At 38.3% G+C, this 21,433-nt stretch overlaps 1 protein-coding gene across 3 annotated transcripts in view; it reads right to left on the bottom strand.

Moving 5' to 3' along the window:
* Positions 1 to 21,433, bottom strand: part of CCDC149 (coiled-coil domain containing 149) — a 147,053-nt gene that overhangs the window by 19,258 nt on the left and 106,362 nt on the right. For all 3 annotated transcript variants that reach the window (XM_020992443.2, XM_078148932.1, XM_078148933.1), the window contains 2 exons: positions 20,707 to 20,851; positions 8,652 to 8,728 (listed from right to left, as the gene is read on the bottom strand). In XM_020992443.2, the coding sequence (XP_020848102.1) occupies positions 8,652 to 8,728; positions 20,707 to 20,851 (222 nt within the window). The remainder of the gene's footprint in view (positions 1 to 8,651; positions 8,729 to 20,706; positions 20,852 to 21,433) is intronic.

The following is a 21,433-nucleotide window of genomic DNA, read 5'->3' as shown; positions in this document are numbered from 1 at the left end:
TGTATACTTACTTATTTTTTCCTACTCAATTTTAAGTTCTTTGAAGGCCAAGATTTTGTCTTGCCCACCTTTCCATCTCCTCCTTCCATAACAATTTTACTTTGGTGTCTCAGTTTGGTATTAAGGTGATCCAAGCTAGATCAACAGAAAAAAAGCTATTGCAGGTTCTGCTAAATTGGAAAGAATTTATATATGGTCTCAGCAATAGAATGTGTCTGCCATCCAAGGACCAGTCCAGCTAAGTTTGGAGAAGCTCGTTAGCAGAAAGTTAGTCTCTAGGGGATGAATTCTTTGATTGTGATGTCCAAAGAACAGAAAAAAAATTTTCAAATGGCTCCCATTACCTAACATGGGTTCTTGTTAAATGTACATAGTAAGCATTTAGATGTTTGCTAAATGAATGTATAAATGAAAGAGTGAAGGAATAAATGAATGACTTTCTAATTAATGCTGAAAGAGGTATCCAGTATATCACTGAGATATTCTGTTGGCTCCTTCTCATTGCTGAAAGGGTCTCTAGCCAAGAAGGACTAGAATTACAACAACTTTTGTTAAACCCATCAACAGAGCCAACACCCATTTTCTCCTGAATTTGAACATGAATATAAATCTACTAATTTAAGAGGGCAAAAACCATATACCTTTATAAAATTTTTAGCTCTAGCAAAACATTACATTTAGAGTTTGGTCATAATTAAAATTGCCAAGATTCATTTCTCCTTCACAAGATGGCAGAAACACTTAAATCCTGCCATGTAAATGCCTCCAATGCAAGTATGTGATAACCAAATATAAACAATCAGATGGCCATTTGTTCCCAGGTTTGATCCAGTTCTTAGTGGAACAGAAGTAAAAAAAAACCAAAAAACAAACTCATGTCTTACATTATAACAAACAGAAAGGTGTGAGTAGAATGACAATGTTTGTGCATAAATAAATTTGATTCACATGTACATATACTTGTAATGTCTACATATAAATTCAAGTGTGTGTGTGTGTGTACATATATATATATATATATATATCAGGTTTCCCCTCATTGTGAATACACCTATGTTTACCACAAATACAGATGAGTAGATGAATGCTTGATTTCTAGATATACCAATCAAAAATGGAGCAACATGACCAGACAGCTGAAACAGACCTTGGAGAACATCAATAGTAGTTCAAGCTCCTCTTTTATAGGTGGGGAAACCAAATCTCACAGAATGGAAGTAGTTGTCCAAGGTCATCTAGTGCCATCCAAAGTCCCCAGAATGTTGTCTTTGACATCAGCTACAAGGCTTTGTAAAAGCCCTGGGCAAGACAGAAAACCTAGTTCTTGTATCCTCTTTAGCCTTTCTAACTCAGAAAAGCCAAATTCTCCAACTCTCAAGAATTAAATTCTGAAGATATAGACCCAAATAATTCCAACAAAGAAGGAAGGGCAGAGCGATCTTAAGAGAGTGGGATACACAGTGAACTCAGCAAACACCTTAGATTTTTAGAAGACATGTAAAAGATGGAAACAAAGGTAGGTAATAGAGGATGACTCTAAAATATACAAGAATAGGGGGCAGCTAGGTGGCGCAGTGGAGAGAGCACGGGCCCTGGATTCAGGAAGACTTGAGTTCAAAATCTGGCCTCAGACACTTGACACTTACTAGCTGTGTGACTCTGGGTAAGTCACTTCACCCCACTGCCTTGAAAAAACAAAAACAACAACAACAACAACCCCCCCCCCCCAAACAAGAATAGTGTCAGGACCACTGATGCCCAGAAGAAACTGAGATCAGCAATCAATGCAAAGGACGACCAAAAAGAGCTTTTAAAAACTATGCTGGAAGCAAGAACAAGACCAAAGATGGTGGTAATCCACTGCTTGATGTGCATGGGTTGGTAATAACAAATGAAAGAAAAGAGACAGAATTATTCAACTCTTATTTCATTTTCTGTATTCCCTACCAAGGCTCTTCAGATTAAAGTGTTAGCAAAAATGGTCGCAGGGAACTAAAATCCAAGATAAGTAGAGAAAATATGGTAAGAGAACACCTAGCTGTCTTCAATGAGTTCAAGTTACCAGGTCCAATGAATAACATCCCAGGTTACTGAAAGAAATGGCAGATGTGACTGCTGAGCCTTTGTCAGTGACCTTTAAAAACTGGAGAATGAGTGAGGTGCCACAGGGCCTGGAGAAGGGAAAATGTTAACCTGTTTTTCAAAAAGTGAAAAGGTTAGAATCTTCAGACTATAGGCCAGTAAGCTTGGCTTTGATTCCTGGGAAGATTCCAGAATGTATTATTAAAGGAATGGTTTGTAAGATTTAGAAAGCTAGTAAGTAGTAATTGCTAAAAGCCAGAAGAGGTTTATTAAGAACATCCTGGTGGCACAGAGAATGGAAAGAACCCTGGCTTTGGAGTCTGAGGAACTAGGTTACTACCTGGTGTGACTTTGGTAGAGCCACCTAATCTTTCTAGGACTTGGTGTCTTCACCTGTAAAATTAATGAGTTGTACTCTAGGACCTCTAAGGTCCCTTTCAACCCTCAATCTATGATCTTATGAACCTCATTTCCTTTTTTGACAGGGTTACTAGCATTGTAAATAAGGAGGAAGCTGTGGATAAATTTGCCTCTATTTCAGCAAGACATTTGACAGACTCCAAAGCCCTTCTTGTGAATGACTCATAATGCAGAGATATGGGCTAGATAACAGTAGAGTCAGGAGTGTCCACAACTAATTGAATGAACAGCTCTAAAGAATAGCAGCTAATGGATCAATGACGCGTTGGAAAGGTTTTAAATGAGTGCCCTGTGGATCTGTCTTTTGCCCCGTACCATTTAATAGTTATAGCACCACATAAAATGACTTTCATCAATGACTTGAAAACATACCGAATGCTTACCTAATTTGCAGATGATACAAAGTTGGGAGGGACAGTTTATAGCCCGGAGAAAAGGGTTAAGAGTCTAACAAAGGTCTCAGGCTAGAAAGAAGGTCAGAATCAAATAAGATGTAGCATCAGAAGAGAGGTAGGATTCAATCTTAATTCTGAGATTTGACAGCTGTATGACCATGAGTTAGCAGGTGGCTAGGTGACTCAGTGGACAAACAGCTGGGCCTGGAGTCAGAACGACCTGAATTCAAATTTGGCCTCAGATACTTAGTAGCTTTGTGACCCATGGCAAGTCACTTAACCTTGGTTTATCTTAATCTACTAGAGAAGGAAATGGTAAACTACTCCAGTATCTTTGCCAAGAAAATTAGGTCCTGGAGAGTAGAACACAACTGAATTGACTGGGCAACAACAAAGACCATGAGTTGGTTTCTCTGAGCCTTGGCTCCATAGTCTGTAAAAACAAAGTTATTAATATATAGCACTGTTGTGAAGATTAAATAAGATAATAGGTACAAAGTGCTTTACAATCCTTAAAGTGCTATATAAATAACTATTCTTATCAGTAGTAGTAGTAGTACTAGGTAGTAGAAGTTAGTAGTAGTAATTCAGAGTAGAAAGTCCTATCCTTAGTTTAAAAAAAAAAGTTGTTCAGTGATAGTGAAACTAACTTACTATAATAGGAAAAGAGATATATGCTTGCATGCGAAAATAATATAAGTATAGTACCTAGAACAAGGGATATAAGTCTGCTTTATTCTTCCCCATTCTGAACACCTCTAAGATATTTTTTCAATCCTGGATGTCATAATGACAAACGATAACAGGTGAAAAGAAGGAAACCAGATGAGGAGAAGTTTGGAGACTAGATCATAAGAGAACAGTTGAAAGAATTTGGAATGTTCAGTTTGGGGAAAAGAATGCTTAAAAGGCACAAGGTGCCTGTTTTCAATCATTTGAAGAGCTGTAATGTGGAAGGGGATAGGCTTTTTTTGGGGGGGAGGCAAGGCTTGGCCCTTGAGGGCAGAACTAGGGTCAATTGTCATGCATTGCAGGCAGCCAGCTTTTGCCACCTTCCTGACACTTAGGGGTGAACCAAACTTGCATGGGAAGCATCCAGTTTGCATGTCCGTTTTTGCTAAAATAGTTCAATGGAAGACTAAATAATCACTTGTCAGGGAAGTCCTAGAAGGGATTCGTAGACAAACATGGGTTGGACCAAATATCCTCTGACATTCTCTTTTTCTCAAATTGTGAATTCTCAAGCTCTTTGCAGTAAGTTTTACATTTTCCTTAGCAGGATAATCACCAGGTCAGATCCCTTTGAAATTCCATTGCCAGTGGCCTTCTTTCAAAACTATTAACAAATATTTAGGGAACATTCACTTAAGCATGGCACCATGCTAAGTCCCTAAGAGGAATACAACAGGGAACAAAACTGTTCTTCTGTTTGTTTGTTTGTTTGCTTTTTTCCCAGGGAGAGAATTTACTTTCTAATGGGGGAGCAGGAGGGGCAGGGATGGAGGAGATACAGTTCCTACACAAAAAACTTTAATACTGGCAAAATGCTCAACCAGAAAACTGTACATGCTGTAGCCATTCAAAGGAGGGAGACAGCAGTTCCTGGGGGGAACAGGAATGTCAGGAGATAGTCAACAAAAGCTGAACAGAGTAGTCATCATTCAACTGGATCTAGAAAGATGAGCAGGAATTACATCTTTTTTAGCTCAGGCTTACTCTCTGCATTGATGTTTTCTGCATATGGGCTCTCACCCAATACACATTCTAATAGTTTATCTACTTTAAGAGGAGAAAGAGGTTTTAAAAGTGGGAATTTAAATTCACTACATTAATTATTAGTTACATTCAATTTTTTTAAATTAAAAAATAAATCCGTCCAACCATCCAGCCAGATGAATGATCTTTTAACTGATTGGCTTCTCCATTTCTTGGCACATGTTGGCATTGTGTTCAGAGAGCAGAGGCTTGATAATGTGGTCCCATGCCTGCTGCGCTGTGGCAAGAGCTCCCTGTGCTCTTCTGTTCAGGTTTTTAAGGAAATGAAAATAAAAATCCCCAAATCCCAATATTCTTTGTCCCCAGGTTGATGCTTCCAATGAAGCAATGGGGTGACAAAACTAGCCTTTCAAGAAGCCCTCAAACAAGCTCTGTTACCTATGTAACAGAGAATACTTTCTCTTTGGCCTCCAGTGGATTTTTATGGCAAGAACATACTCAGCAAACTTGCTATTGCAGATCCTAAAGTGCTATCCCCTGTAACACAAGACTTTAGAAGGACCAAGGGAAGAAACCAAGGGAGTTCTCAGTCTTTCAAGAGTTACATCTAATGGAGACCTGAAAGGTCTACTCTATTGTTCCTTCGGCAAATTACAAACTAGCTCTTGAAAGGGATGAGGGGGAAAGGATAGGCTTTCCAAAGACAAGGATATGGCCTAGACCTGGGATTTTACTGTCATAGGGAACTACAGATGAGGAAAGTCCCTCTACCGATGCAGGTTGGTGTATTTTCTACCATTTAGACCCTTAAGAGCTCCCTAAGGCACTGAGAGGTTAGGGGTCTTGCCCAGGGATACATAGCAAGTAGATTATCAGAGATAATATTTGAATCCATGTCTCCTTGGCCCCAAAACCAGCTCTTTATCTACCATCCCATTCTCCTTTTATTATACTATGCTACCTCTTCTCTAAAGACAAAAAAAAATTCAGAATACCTAGATTCTTTTTCTATATGGGGTCTGCTATTTTGTCAAACTTGTTTAAAGCCAGCCTTCTTTGTATCCAAGATGGAGAAAATCAACCCCATTTATTTTGGGCAGAAAAGAACAAGAGCTAAATCATTTGCTGAGGAGAGGAGAGGGAACTTTTTCTCCCCAAAGATTTGCTGTCCAAATTCTATGATCAGATTTAACTCTACAATGGGGAAGGAAGGGGAGGGTGGAGGAAAGGATATTTAATAATTTTCATTCATAATCTCAGAAGAGATTCATAGTTTTAGAGCTGGAAGAGACTCGAGACATCATGTATTTTCCCATTCATCTGACCCCCTTATTTGAAATCAAAGAGATGAAGTGAAATGTCCTGGCTAGGTAGTGGTCAGCAGGGCCTAGAAATGTAGGATGCTAGGATAATGGACTTCAATCTACTAGAAGGTTCCTTAGAATTCATCTAGGTCTACTCCCCCATTTTATAGATGAGAAAACTGAGGCTTGGAGATGTCAAGGGACTTGCTCAAGATTACTCAGCTAACCAGTGACCAAATATGGATTATAATATGGATTGAATCAATTTACCCCAACTCCTAGTCAAGGGCTCTTTCCATTGTACCACATTGCCTCAATATAATGATTAGTTTGTTTTAGCTTTTGATCTTTGCACAGTCAAATTCCACCCAAGCCCAATTCAAGTCCCTATTTCCACCATGAAACTTTCCCAACTATTACAGTTTACACTAATGTCTCCCTTCTCTGAACTCCTAATTACTACACAATTTAGCACTTAATATATATTTTCTATCATTCTCTCAACATTTCACATGTGTCAACATTTTTTCTTTAATATGGTGTACAGAACTGAATGAATATTGTCTATCCAGAGCAGGGTCTTGCCCACAAGACTATGCTTCTATTGATATGGTCAAATCAAATTAACTTTCTTTCAGCTACTGTGTCACATGATGTCCACAAGGTAGATATGTGGTAGATACTACCGTATGATTGGTTTGTAGCAGGCACTGATTTCAGCATCAGAAGCAATGTACAAGTCTCTGAAAACCCCTGGGAGGGGGGAGATCAGTGGCTGAAATATTCTAACTTGCCTCTCACTTGAAAAACCAAAAATCCTTGCATTGAAATTCATTTGGTTAAAATGGAGACAAATGGAAATATCATTCAACAGAACAGACTGACCTACATGAGGACAGGAGGAACATTTCTTCCTCCTTTCCCAGTGGTTGGAGAACTATTATACCTTGACATTTCTCTTTTTACCATTGCATAAGGGAAGGCAATGCTACATAATTTTGAAAATTTGAAGAGAATTTACCCCCTTATTCCCCTTCTTCTCTCCCATTGCTTTCATTAGGGCTGGCATTAAGGACAAACATGGCCAAGTGCCTCATGTCCAGTTTTACTACTGTATATTTGCTATGTAAAGAGAGTCAAAGAGAGTCCAATTCCCTTGAGACCCTTTAGTTCAAATGAATATCTTAATCTGATGGACACAAGACTGTCCAGATAACACATTTCTATTTATTTACATGCAATGATATTACTTATTGCTAAAAATTAGCTATAAAAAGACATTTCAAATAGAACCTACTCCTGAATCCCACTGAAACATTGTAGCTCAGGCCTTCAGGCAGCAGAAAGAAGGAAAGAGACAATTGTTATTTTCGAATATTAATTTGTTGTCTTACTCAAATAGAAAAGTGCTGGAAAAGGTAAAAAAACTCAGCATTCATTTCTTCAACTTCAATCTTTTTATATATGTTGCAAAACATTGGGAATGTACGTTGGAAAAAAAAAACATCACAACACCAAAACATAAAGAGTGAGGATCATTTAATTTTTTTTCCTCTGGACGAATGATAAGCTTGCATGGCTGGATTAAAACAATGGAATTTTTTTAAAAAACCACCACAAACAATATTGCTTTCACTTCTGCAAAAGGTTCTTAGAAGTGGACTATTTACCTCTCAAGGGAGCCCTCACTTTGAATGAGCTATGCTATATATTTTGACACAAAGCTTGAGAAGTTTTTATTGGAAATTTCCAATTATGTATCACTGCTCCCCCTCCCTATCCCCAGGCAATCTGATGAAACTATTTGCAGTCAGAGTAAGAAAACTTATTATTATTATCTGTTACTTATCGGTTAAGGAAACTGACCGTTTTTTCAGTTACTTTGATGGATCTAAGGTCTCATCAATGTGGGCACTCTCACCAACAAGGTAAATAGCCTATCCATGCCTTCCCATCCTGTGCAACTCTCAGGAGGACATGAATGGAGTCATCATGCATTAGAGGAAAACAACAGATATGATTAAGGGGTAGGAGAGATTGGTTGGTGCAGAAAGGTTAAGTAACTAAAAATATGCATGACTTTGATAGCAGGGAAAAGAAGAGGCAGAATGATAAATATAAGTTGCTTAAGAGGGCTAAATGTGACGGGAACTAGTTGGCGGTGGTCTCATGAAGGGGGTACTTTTCTCAGATGAACAGGATAAATATAGCTAATTAAAGTGAAAAGCAGAAGGAGTTTCCTCCGAGTATTCAACTGTGAAAAACCTCCACAGGAAACCCAAGCTTTGTACCTCTGAAGAACAGAAAAGAAACAGGTTGGAATTTTTGGCAAGGGTCATAGGGCGATGGGGGTGTCGATTGGTGGGTCTTTCAGTACTTTTTAGGACTAATGATTGAACTGAGCACATTCAAGCAATACAAACCATAGTATTTACTGAAAGTAGAAATACAGCCAGGCCCTCTAAGTGATACAGTTTAAGTTTATAATACTGCAAGTAGCCATTATCTATTCTGTATTTCCTCTGGCAACACTGTGAATGCTCCTTGTGTTTACCACATGACATTTTCCTGTCCTAGACCTGTGATTTACACATCCAAATGCTTTTGTATGTCTCAGCAATGATATTCTTTTAATAAAAGAATACTAAAAAGGTTAAGACTTCTTATGCAAATGCCATGATGGTCACTTAAGAAAACTACTGCAGTCAATAATTTTCATGAAGTTTTTACTCACCTGGGAGACTCCACAAACCCGAGACTTCCAAAGTTCTCAATTTTTTCTCCAGCTCTGCCACTCGGTTACCTAGGATTCTGCAAAAGGGCAGAACGTTTTTAGCAAATGGACTAATAATAGATGACTCAAAGGGTGTTTAACTTATAAAGTTGTCAGAAGAAATGCACTCCTCTCCCCCTCAAAAACTGACTAGGTCCCAATGACAAGCATTTTGAGTCTTGTTGATTTAAGTATTTCCTCATTAGTCATACCATTATATAAATAGGTGCCTCAATCTGATTTTGTCAGTGCGGACATTCCTTACACCAACATTGAGGGCTATCTACATAAAACTTTAAAAAAAAATAAGTATACAAAAAAACTCAGAGAGTCTTAAGTTTCTTGCTTACAGTCACAGAGCCAATAAGTTTCAGAGGTAGGATTCCTAATTCCAAGTCCAACACTCTCTCCACTACACTATGCTTCCTCTCAACTGCAAAGTAATGGAATTAATTTATTACTCAGAATTTAATCAGTCAGAACTTATAAATCTAAATTGGTCCCATCCCCTTGACAAACCATGATAACACCTTTGCCGCAAACGCTCTGGATTTTCCTCATGTGGATCTGCTCCCAGAGTTGACCTGGGCACATTGTTTTGAACATCTTCAATGGTAGCAAACCATAGACTCTAGAGCTAGAAGGCAGCATTAATATCATCTCATCCAGGGATACCTAAGCTGGGGTACATATACCACTTAGGGGTCCATGGATAGCTATCTGGGGATCTGTAACTTGGATGGGTAAAAAACATCTTTATTTTCATTAACCACTAACTGAAATTTGGCATTTGCACCAATTATGAATGTAGGCAACACACATTATTATGAAAAAGGATCCATAGGTCAACAGTCCATCTCCCTCATTATATGATATTCTTATAAAGAATCTTCTTTATGAGGAAAAAGAGGTCCAGAGATGTGAAGGGACTTGCCCAAGATCACACAGATAGTTAGCAGAAGAACCAGGATTTGAACCCAGTTTCTTTGATGCCAAATCCAGTGCTCTTTCCACTGCCTTATTGTTTCTTCTTTACTTTTTGTGGGTGAATCTGACTTTTGCAAACAGGAAAAAGTTATTCAGAGCTAGATCTTTAAAAGGACAAATTGATGATAAAGCTGGATAATATTGTTTTTGTCCCCAGACCAGGTATATTTACAGATTATTGAGACTGATTTTCTTGTGTAACTTGTAAACTGATTCTGAAGAATTCTAACAATATTCTGAACAACTTAACTTCCTGATGTAATTTTACTGTCACCCAAGTGATTACATTCAAGAACAACTCGTTTGGATATACAATTTCTAGTGATTTTTATTAAAGATTGCATTACTTGATGGTCATGTCATATATATGCGCATATACATATATAATACCATATATACACACACACATACATATGGACACCTACACACACATATTCATCAGTGAAGGAAACTCCAGACTGGAAACTCATCTGGAATTTAACATCTTAGAGGTTAAGTGGCTTGTCCACAATGATAGTGTCAATATGTGTTAGAAGTAGGTCTTGAACCTAAGTCTTTCTGCCTCCAAGGCTAGCCCTTGGTCCATGACCACTTATATCCACATTGATTTCTCCTCTCTCCTTCTACAAAAATGGATGGTGACTCAGAAATGATTTAACAATCATCTAATTTTCTTTGTTGTGAAAAATAAAAACAAAAACCCAACAACTTGTTTTGTTTTATTTGGAGGATTTTCCTGAAGCAACTTTAAAAGGCAGTATTTCAACTCCTGTCACAAGAGATTTCAAAAGTACCAAAATTATGCCCCTCCAAATATCTTCACACTCCAAAGCAAAACAATAAATAAATAAACAAACGAGAGAGATGGTTTTGGACTTTTATCTTATTTAGCCTAAATGGATTCGCTGACTCTTAATTAATATTCCCTTTAGGTGCCTTGAAAAACTCTCTGACTTTGTCATCTATGGTTTCCTTCATCTTGGTACTTACAGCTATTTTCTCCCTTTCCTGAAGTCTTAAATTCTGCATAGTCTTTATCAATTACTTTCAATTTTCACTCCATTTCTTGGGTCTATTCGACTTTCATGTTCCTGACCCTTAAACAAATACCATTCTTAGTAATCTCACTTTCAATATTTTACTTAGACCTTGAGATCCAAGTTCCCTTTTCACCAACTGATAGGTTTGAGATGCAATCACAAAAATGTTCAATTTGATGCCTGTTTCTTAAGTAGATCAGATAATTTGTAGGTGCTGCCTCTGGGAAACAAAAGATAAGGTTTAACTCTTCTAGCTCCACGGAAGGATGCAGCCAAGTTTCACTTTCTTTTACCTAGTTACCCATTACTAGTCATTTCTTTTGGCATTGGAAGGAGCTGGATAACCACTCTCCCCAACAATTTTTTTAAGGTGCTAAGTTTTATAGATGCCTTTTGTTTTTTATACCATAAGCACTTTCAGATATACCCCAACACTCACTCCATAAGACCTCCCTCACAGCAAAGAAAAAAGAGTTCATTAAAAGCAAGCAATAGTGACTATGGGACAGTACATGCAATGATCGGCACCCATCATCCCCTTGAAAGAAGAGAGGACATTCAGATATTTTTAAGAACACTAAATCTCCATGCTATGACCGTTTTCTCCTCAGATCCCACCTCAACCCAGTGGTGAGAGGCTGCATAATAGGAACAGGACCCAGGAGCTTTTTCAGTTCATGGCTATAACTATGGAAAACTGTTAAAATGTTGTACATATTGAAATAATGGTGCTGACACCCAACTGAGTTTGAAGATATAACTAAGATACTTCAATTTATAAAAAAGATTTCTGATCTGCTTAACGATGAAAAATAACAAAAGTTATGCTCAAAGGCTTGTGTGGGGGTGAGAAGGTAGCCCATTTAATTCTAAAGAGTTTAGAGGTAGAAAGGAACCTTGGGAGATCACCTGATCCAATGCCCTCATTTTCAAGGTTAGGAAACCAAGGCCCAGGGAGACAGCAGAGACGTGCCTAAAGTCATCTCAATACTGAAGCAGCAAAGGTCTGATTTGAACTCAGGTCCTTTGATTTTAAACCTAGTGGATCAGTTATACTAATGGAGACATAAGAGAGGATCAGGAACAATGTACTTTTTTCTTGGCAGGCTGGCCAGGTGCAAGGGAAAGAATGTGGGATTTAGGGTCGGAGGTACTGGGTTTGAATCCTGCTCTTCATCATCACCCTCGTCATCACTGCTGGCATTTGCATAGTGCTTTAAGGTCTGTCAAATGCTTTATTATCTCACTCAATCCTCACAACCATTTGTGAGGTAGGGGCTGGTATGATCATCCTGGGAACCAAGGCTGATATCTCAGTTTAAGTGACTTGCCCAGGGTCACGGAGCTGGTAAACATCAGAGGCCCCATTTGAACTCAGGTCTTTTTGTCTCCAAATGCAGTTCTCTATTCATTGAAACTCCTAGCTGACTGGGTTCTGCCACTATCTGCCTATATTACTGTGGGCAAATTTTACCACTCCAGGCTTAGTTTACCTTATCTGTAAAATAATTAAATGACCTTTAACATCCCTTCCAGCTCTAAATTTGTGATCCTATGATACTAATAGATAGGGTTACCAGTGGTCAGGTTTCTCTGCATTGGTGAAATCAACAGGAGCTGAGGTGTTGAGCTGTACCTTGGCCCAATTTCAATAGGAAATCAGATCAAGGTAGAACTCAGCACTGACCCTTGGGGCTCTAGAAAAAAATTAAGAAAGCCCAGGCTACTCCAACTACCATATGAAAAATATCTTTGATATAACCCAACCCAGAAGAAAAAGTGAAAGCTTCCTCCTCGCTGATTTTGATACCAGGGCCTCAATATTATGCTCTACAACATGTATACAGTTGGGTAACTATAAGCTGAGCAAGAACCTCAAATGTCCCAGCTAACTTTACCTGTCATCTAATAATATTAAAAACACCTCACTTTTATACAGTCATCACTCTAAAGACCACTGGGCCTTCTTGTCCACCCTGCAGCTGGACTACACCATATGTGTTGTCTTTCCAAATTAAAATTTGACCTCTTTGAAATCAAGAATGGTATTATTTTGTATCTGTATGCCCATAGTTTGCTACACAGTAAGTACTTAATAAAGATTTTTCATACATACATCCATCTATCTATATAGCACATTAAGGTTTGCAGAAAACTTTAAATATAATGCTTAACAAATAAGTGATATGCAACTGGCCCTATTAATAAGGAAACGGCAGTAATTTGAAAGGTACCAAAAGGCTGAACTGTCTCAAAACATCCTTCCCACTGACTTTTTGAGGGTCCCCCAAATTCCCATTATTAGCTTCAAAAAATAGCTGATAGTATCCAACCTTAAAGGGGTGGCATATCAATGATCATGGTTGATTTATAAGGTTTCTCACAGATAGTAGGGCCCAGAAGGAAGGGGCATGAGAAAGATCTGTTTAGATGAGGGAGGGAGGAAAGCCGTCCAGCTTGGCCTGAGAAGAGCACAAAGAGACAGCTAGTAGAGCAGGAGGAAAATAAACCACATGCTGGAGGGGAAAGGAAGATGTCTTTGGAAATACAAGACACTTATGAAGATAAACTTCCCTGACCTGACAGTCTTCCCTGGGGTTGGCCCTGGATCGTGGACATTTATTTTCTATTACAGATGAATACTGAAGTTTTCTGAGTGCCCAAACTTTATAGGGGCTGGGTAGTTTATTATTGTTTGTCTGATTTCATGATAACTACATTTAATATATGACATGCTAATTTTTAAATTAAAGTCAATCACAACTTAAATAAAAAGAAAACCTGATAAAGTGGAAATATCCCTGGATTGGGGGTTCAGAAGATAGGTTTGAGTTCTAGCTCTGAATTCACTTCAGAGTGAGTGGGTTTCTGGGTAAATTACATTTCTCTGGGCCTCATCAAAATGATAGGGTTAAAACTACACGTGAACATACTAGAGTGTAAACTTCCCCATTAGAAAGTCATCTCCTCAAGCATGGGGACCATTTTGTTTTTAGTTTTGGCTTTGTATCCTCATCACCTAGCATAACACCTGGCACAAAGTAAGTGCTTAATAAATGCTTACTGAATTGATGGTCTCAAAGGTCCCTTCCCATCCTAAAATTTTATGATTCTATGAAAATTAAATTTGTCTTCAAAATTTTATAATACTCCTTGAGGAAACTAGGCACTAGGTGGTAGGAATCATGGTTTTACTTTGAGAAACATTAAGTGGGCCCATTCCCATTCTTGCTTTCTTGTCTTCTATGGAATCACAGAACTGGAGAACTCTTCAGTGACCATGTAGTTCAGCCCATATGAAACAAATCCCTACTATAATATACCAGACAACTGGCCATCCAGCCTCTGCTTGAAGACATTTAAGAAAGAACCCACAGGTTCTTTAGGTAGCTCATTACACTTCTCATTAGCTCTGTTTTTCATTTTGTCAAGCCCAAATTGGCCTCCTTGGAGATTCCACCCATTGCTCCCAGGTCAGTCCTTAGTTCAGCTAAACAGAGCCAATCTAATCTCTCCTCCACATGACATGCCCCTACAGTGACCAAGGTGAAGTTAATGGAGAAAGATGAGCAAAAATCTACAAAAATATTTCTGAGTGTCTTCAAGATATACATTTTGTGTAGACCATTAACATCATGACAAAATAAGAAGCAGGATGGATTGGGGAGGAGTGAAAGTGGGTTGGGAATGGTGGTCAGTGAAATAACGAGTTACAATTTTTTAAGTCTATCACTGCTCTCAAACGAAAATTATTTTTTAGATAAAAAGCTAATAATGCTGACTATTATTTCCTTCTTGGGCATAGTCAACTATTACGCTTCTCTTTAGAATGGAGCACAGCAAGGGCATATTAATCTAAGTTCTATCCCAAATACCAGGTCCTTTGCTTTCTCAATAATTCTCCAAGGTGGCTCCTTGTTGGACCTTTATCATTTTCAAAAGGCATCTATTTCGGGGTGGGGTGGGAGTAGGGAAGGGGATAGCTAGCTGAAAACCATAAAGGGGAGCATGAGCTCACAGAGAAGCACACTATTAATGGGAGACTGGCCATTTATTCATTTTACCCCTACATTTACAACACTCTCATCAAAATGGAATGATTTTATGATTGCTGTTACAAAAGAATAAATCAGTTATGTAATAATACTGGCAAAAGAGCCAAATTCCTATTACATTGTTAGTTCTATCACTATTTCACCTGGTATAATGGACAAAGTACTGCATTTGGAGTCAGAGGAACAGAGTTCAAATCTTGGCTCTATGACTTAATACCCATGTGACCTCAGACATGTCACTTGAATTCTCTGACCTTACTTTCCCCATTTGTAAAATGGGGGCATTGGATTAGATGATCTCTAAGGCATTTTCTTTCAGTTCTAAGTTATCTGATCATTCCCTATATAAAGATAGAGAATCTGACCATTTCCTATATAGTTCCTGTCCTTTGTTGGATTATCATGTCATGCCCCCTAATTGTGGTGGTTCTCCAAAACTCTGTCCTGGGCCCTATTCACATCCTCTCTTTCTTCTCACTCTCTTATTGGCTACCAGGAGTCTTATTATCATCTCTATGCATCTGACTCCCAGATCTAGTTCCCAGATCTGAAATTCCAGGTCCACATCATTGTCTAGTTAATAGGCATTTACAGTTGAATGTCCTGTGGGCATTTCAAGTTTAATATGCCCCAAACAGAACCCATTAGCCTTCTCCCACCCTGCAAACCACCCTTCTCAATTTCTGGACATCATTATCTATCTAGTCACCCTATTTTGTATTAACAAATTCCTCCTCATTCTTCCCCACTCTATACATTCATTAAGTTGTGAAGTCTTATCGTTTCCACTTCCTCAGCATCTTTCACATGGATCCCCTTCTTTCTACTCTTGACAGTATTACTACTATGGCCACCTAACTGGCTTTCCTACTTTGTTCCCCTCCCCCTTCAAATCCATCCAACATAGTGGCCAAAATGATTTTCTTAAAATGCAAGTCTCATCATGTTAATCCTGTACTCAATAAACTCCACTTGTTTCCCATTGCCTTGAAGATTCCATTGTCTGGCATTTAAAACCCTTTACTCACAACTTGACTCCAATCTCACTTCCAGCTTTATTTATATATTACAATCTCTTCAGTCCACTAAAAATTGACCTTTTTGGTGTTTCTCCCATGCCGCAAACCATCTCCTACTTCCACATCTTTGCATTGGCTGTATCCTCTGCCTGGAATGTACTTCCTCCTCAACTCTACCTTTTAGGATTCCTTGTGTTCTTCAAAACTCAGCTTAAGAGCCACTTCCTTCTACAGGAAGACTTCCTTGATAATCCCCACTTTCTTTATATTACCTTGGGTTGATCTGGCTCATATTTAGAGATGTACATGGTGGCTGCCCCAGTAGAATATAAGAATCTTGAAGGCAGGGACTCTTTCACTTCTGCCTTTGTGTCCCTAATGCCTGGCACAAGTTGGCATTTAAATGCTTGTTAATTGAAAATAACTACTTGGTGCCCCCAAATTAAAAGTTTGTTGAGAGTGGGAAGGCTTGGAAAGCCCAAATATTTAAAGTGGGAACATTAAAACATAGAACCATAGATTTAAGGCTGGAAGGGAATTTAGAAGTCATCTAGGATAACATTTTCACTTTAGAGATGAAGAAACTGAGGCTCAGAGAAATCAAGTGACTTCCCTAAGGTCATACAGGTAGTAGGAGGTAGAGCTGGGGTTGGAATCTCAGTCCTTTTGACTTCAACTCTAGTATTCTTTCTGTTGCATCATATTGTCTTCCCAAGCATGCTTGGATTTATTCTCTTGGCTTCTGGATATCAAAACTACCTCTTCTCATTTCAGAACAAAGAGGCAGTAACAAATGATAGCATTCAGCAAATGAAAACTGATGAAAAATGTTATTTTTGTTGCTTTTAAATCGCTTTGAAGTATTCAAATTAAAAGCAAGACATCACATTAAAGGTAGTAGAAGAAAAAAATACGAGAAATCCTCTATGGGGCAAAAATAACTGATGAAATATCTTTGCCAAAGAGCAGAGCAAGAAATAAGGTAAAGTAGAGATTATTGCTAGATTATAAGCCCTGTGAGGGTAGAAACCATGTCTTTTGACAACAGACCTGGATTTAAATAGCAGCTTTCACATTTACCAGTAGCATGAGTCTGCCCAATCACCTAACCCCCTCTCTGAGCCTCAGGTTTTTGTTTTTTTTTTAATCTGTAAAATAGGGATAATAATAATATAATTGAGCTATCTAATAAAGGCGTTGTGAAGGCCCCAAAGAGCTATTAAGATGTCAATATTTTCTCCCCACTTCCCTCTCCTGTCATTGAGCACAGTGTTTTGCATATAAGTGCTTAATAAATGTTTATTGAATTTCATTAAACACTATTATTTGAAAATCAATTCATTTGTTTCAATGTACAAGTGAGTAAGCTAACTGTCTTTCTCAACCCTGAAGCTTACAAAGGCAAAGTCAGAATTTTTTTGTAAAGAATGCAGTATCAGGGCAGCTAGGTGGTGCAGTGGATAGAGCAATGGTCCTGTGACCCTGGGCAAGTCACTTAACTCTGATTGCCTCCAAAAAAAAAAAAAGAATGCAGTATCCATTTTATACTTATCTGGTATGGATATGATTTGTATCCTAATATAAATACAATATTACAATGAATGAAGCAATGCCCACTCACAAGGACATTACATTCTAACCACGAGACAACTTAACAGGAATGAATGAGCACTAGGAAAGCTGGGACAGGAGGCAGTCTTGACTTCCTTGCCCCTCCTCCCATCAGCACCCTTAGTAGCACCTTCTAAGAAGTAATAACACACACACACACACACACACACACACACACACACACACACACACACACAGATGTTTTGCCCCTGGGCTCTTATGGGTCTTTTAGCCATTTTATTTTAGTTTATTCTATTTCTTATGCATTTATGAACCATATGTTAGTAAAAATCCCATTACAGCAAATCCCATTACAAAAAAACAGTCACTACATAACGAAAAAAACATTTTGATATTTCACTGCCTGCCCTATGAAAACAGTCCTCTGTTGACGCAGTTACAACTAATTCTTCATAATAAATAATCCTTTGGTCCTTATCTATGTAACAGTTGCCCTTTAAAACATAAAAACTTAGTTGAGTAACTTCAGGTTAGGATTCTTTCCTTCCTTTCTCCCTTCCTCTCCTCCCTCCCTTTCCTCCCCTCCCTTCCTTCCTTTTCTTTCTTTTTTTTCTTCCTTCCGTCCCTCCTTCCCTCCCTCCCTCCCTTCCTTTCTCCCTCACTCTCCCTTTCCCTTCCTTCCTTCCCTCTCTTTCTTTCTTCTTATGCCTTCAAGGAGCAAGTGCTCTTTTCTTTAAAGGAGCTCCTTATAAAAAGATTTGGCTTGTATTTCCTAAAAGAGCTTGGGATGCTGCCTCAGAATTCTCTCCTTCCTAAGTCCTCTTTACTCCTCACTATCCTTTGTGCTTTCTCACTAATACAATTCATTGCACTTCTCTCATTTACTGTTTCCAAAGTTGTTTTTTTCTCTTTTCTGCACCCCACCCCCCATAAAGGTCAAAACCATCAAAAAAGACAAAGCAAACTGAAACAGAAATGAGGGAGAAAATAATCACCCACTATTCAATGCCAAAATATGTCCCCTGGTTTCAGTCTATCAATGTTTTATTTGCCTCGCTTCTCTGGGGGGAGATGGGGGAGTACATACTCCTAAAGGCTTAACAAATCTGTATCATCATCATCTAGCTTAGCCTTGAAACCTTAAAAAAATCCCACTTTGCTGTACTTTTTCTGATAAAATATATGGGGTCTTCTGATATTCTACTGCACTAGTTTAAGAAAAAAAAACATCACTGGGTTCCTTTAAGGCTCTACAGCAATTGTTTCCTGGTCCAGGGACTCTTGCCTAAATAGAACAATGAAAGGGGTTTTCAAAACCATTACCTATTTTGGTGAGATCCTGATTTCTTCTTCCTCCCTTGAGAAATACAGGCATTTTCAGCATCTGGCTGTTTCATTCCTTGGTTAAGATTTCATTTCTGAGGAATTTTAAAACTTCTTCTGTCAATAAATTACCCTTGTCATCCCTTTGAGATTGGCCGGTCTCCCTTCACTGATCTCTGGTTTCTTTTATATATCTTAATCTCTTGTGCAATCTTCCTTTCATTCTCCATCTTTTCTTTTTTCTATTTTGTTTTTACAATACCTTCAATCATTTTCTAGTTGTAACCCCTGCCTTCTTCCGCCCTACCCCCCAGGGCCAAATCCCCATCCCTGCCTTCAACTCAGCCTTTCTAGATTCTTTCCTTCTGGCCACAGGCATTTGCTTTCATTTTGGTTTGTGGTACATATTTTGTAAGGTTTGCATGCCTTTGAGTTATAGCTTATTCATCGATCTCTGAACACTTTCAATTTCCCCTCTGTCCTTTCCACTCACTGATCTAACTTATTTGATTTCCCACAAAGTGTTCTACACTCTTTCAAAAAAAAATTCATCCAGTTATAATTGTCTTTATTTTCCATACTTTGCTGGGGAAAGCTGGAAGAGTGATTCCAGCCTCCCCCTCCCCAACCCTTCTCCACATTCAAGGCCAGGCTTTTGTGGAATCCCTGGGATTCAGTTACCCAAAATCAAAGCTTGTTATTAAAAACATCATCAAAAAAACAGTTCCTTTACACCAAGGTTCTTCTTACAAGGTACTGAGCCCAGTTCACTGCCTGAGAGGTAGGAAGTTCATTTCATGCAGGCCAGGGGTTCTTAACTTTTTTGTGTGCCATCAACTCCCATTTGGCAGTCTGGTGAGCCTACCTATGAATCCCTTCTCAGAATTAGGCCTTTAAATGCATAAGGAACCAATTCCAATTTATAAGGCCAATAGCCATTCTCCAATAGATGAATGGTTAAAAGATAGGAAGTTTTAAAAGAAGACATTCTTCAACAAGCAAAAACCATGTGAAAAAATGCTCCAAATCACTAATAATTGGGCAAATGTAAATTAAAGCAATTCTGGGTTTCTTCCTCTCACACATCAGATTGGCAAAGAGGACAAGGAAGGAAAATTACAAATGCTGGAGGGGTTGTCGGTAAACTCTTCATACCCTTCGACCCAGCAATACTACTAACTAGGTCTATACCTCAAAGCAATGGCAGAGAGAATCCAAATGTACAAAAATATCTATAGCAGTTCTTTTTATAACAGCCCCAAGTTGGAAACTAAGAAGGTACCTACCTAATGGGGAATGGCCAAATTAATTATGGTATATGAATATAATATTGTTATGCCATAAGAAATGATGAAATAGACAGTTTCACAGGCAACTGGAAAGATGTCTATGAATTGATACACAGTGACTTGGACAGAGCTAGGAGAGCAATTTCTACAACAAAAACAATATTATAAAGTAAAATAACTTGGAATGACTTTAGAGCTCTTATCAAAGCAGTGATAAGCCAGGATTACAGAGGGCTGAAGATAAAGCATGTTACTCACCTCTTGCCAAAAAAGTGATGGATTTAAAATGCAAAATGAGACTTACATTTTTAGGCATGGCCAATGTGGAAATTTGTTTTTCAGTTTGATTATGCATGTTTGTTAAGAAGGTTTTCTTTTTCTTTTTTTAATTGTTTAATTGGGGAGGAAGAAGTAGGAGAGATGAGAAATAAGAAATGTTTGCTAAAGATAACAAAATTAAAATACATAAGATTGAAAAGGAAATTAATCATATGGAAATAAAAATATAATTTTTTCCATTCTAGCTTACAGATCCTCTGAAATATGTCCATGGACTCCAGGCAGAAAGCCACACTGTTTGCTGGCATAAAGTGCTTTGCAAACTTCAACATGCTTTATAAGTACTGGCTATTATTACAGTGCCTTGAACTTAACACTTAGTAGGTATTTAATAAATATTTGTTGGTTTCATGGTTGCCCTGAACCTTGGACACTCTAGTTTAAGCACCTACTTGTTGGTTTGCCTTTGGTGCTGAATGACCATGTTTTTCTCGTGGATGGTCTCTAATAGGGCGGTAGCTAGAGATTTCAGATCCGAAATGGACTGTGGCGTTGCTGGAAGACTGCATCCATGATCTTCAGATAATAAATCTTGAACTAAGGAGGACAAAAAGCCAAAACTCAGATTTTCACTCATTATGGACCATGAATGACATTCCCTCTGATTTTAGTAACCTCCCTCCCAAACACAGAATGGGCAAGGCTTCCTGGAGGTATGATGGCTCACTTTTACTCTACACAAAGAATCAAACATGGAAAAGCTAATGTGAAGGCTGATGGGACAGACATACAGAAAGGATGGCTTCATGAAACTTGATGATGATAATAATAATAACATCATCATCATAATAATAATATAACAATTATGTATTACATTTGGATAATGGGTTTTATTTTTTAAAGCACTTTTCTGTTATTTTATGAGATCCTTATTGACCTTCTGAGAAGCAACATGGATAAAGGGCTGGCCTTGGAGACAGGAAGACTTGGGCTCTTAAATCCTGCCTCTAACACCTACACAAGCAATTTTTCTCCATTAGGTAAATCAGAGAATAATAACTCTATGAGGTAGGTGGAGTGAGCATGTTTCCTAATTTGTAGGCAAGGAAATCGAGGCAAAGGCTAATTAAATGTGAGACCTTTGCTGAAGGTTTCAGATCAACTAAGGATTAGTTAGGA

Source organism: Phascolarctos cinereus, unplaced genomic scaffold, assembly GCF_003287225.1.
Source record: "Phascolarctos cinereus isolate Bilbo 61053 unplaced genomic scaffold, phaCin_HiC Scaffold_9;HRSCAF=440, whole genome shotgun sequence".
Classification (NCBI taxonomy): Eukaryota; Metazoa; Chordata; class Mammalia; order Diprotodontia; family Phascolarctidae; genus Phascolarctos; species Phascolarctos cinereus.
This window is presented reverse-complemented; position numbering and strand designations above follow the sequence as displayed.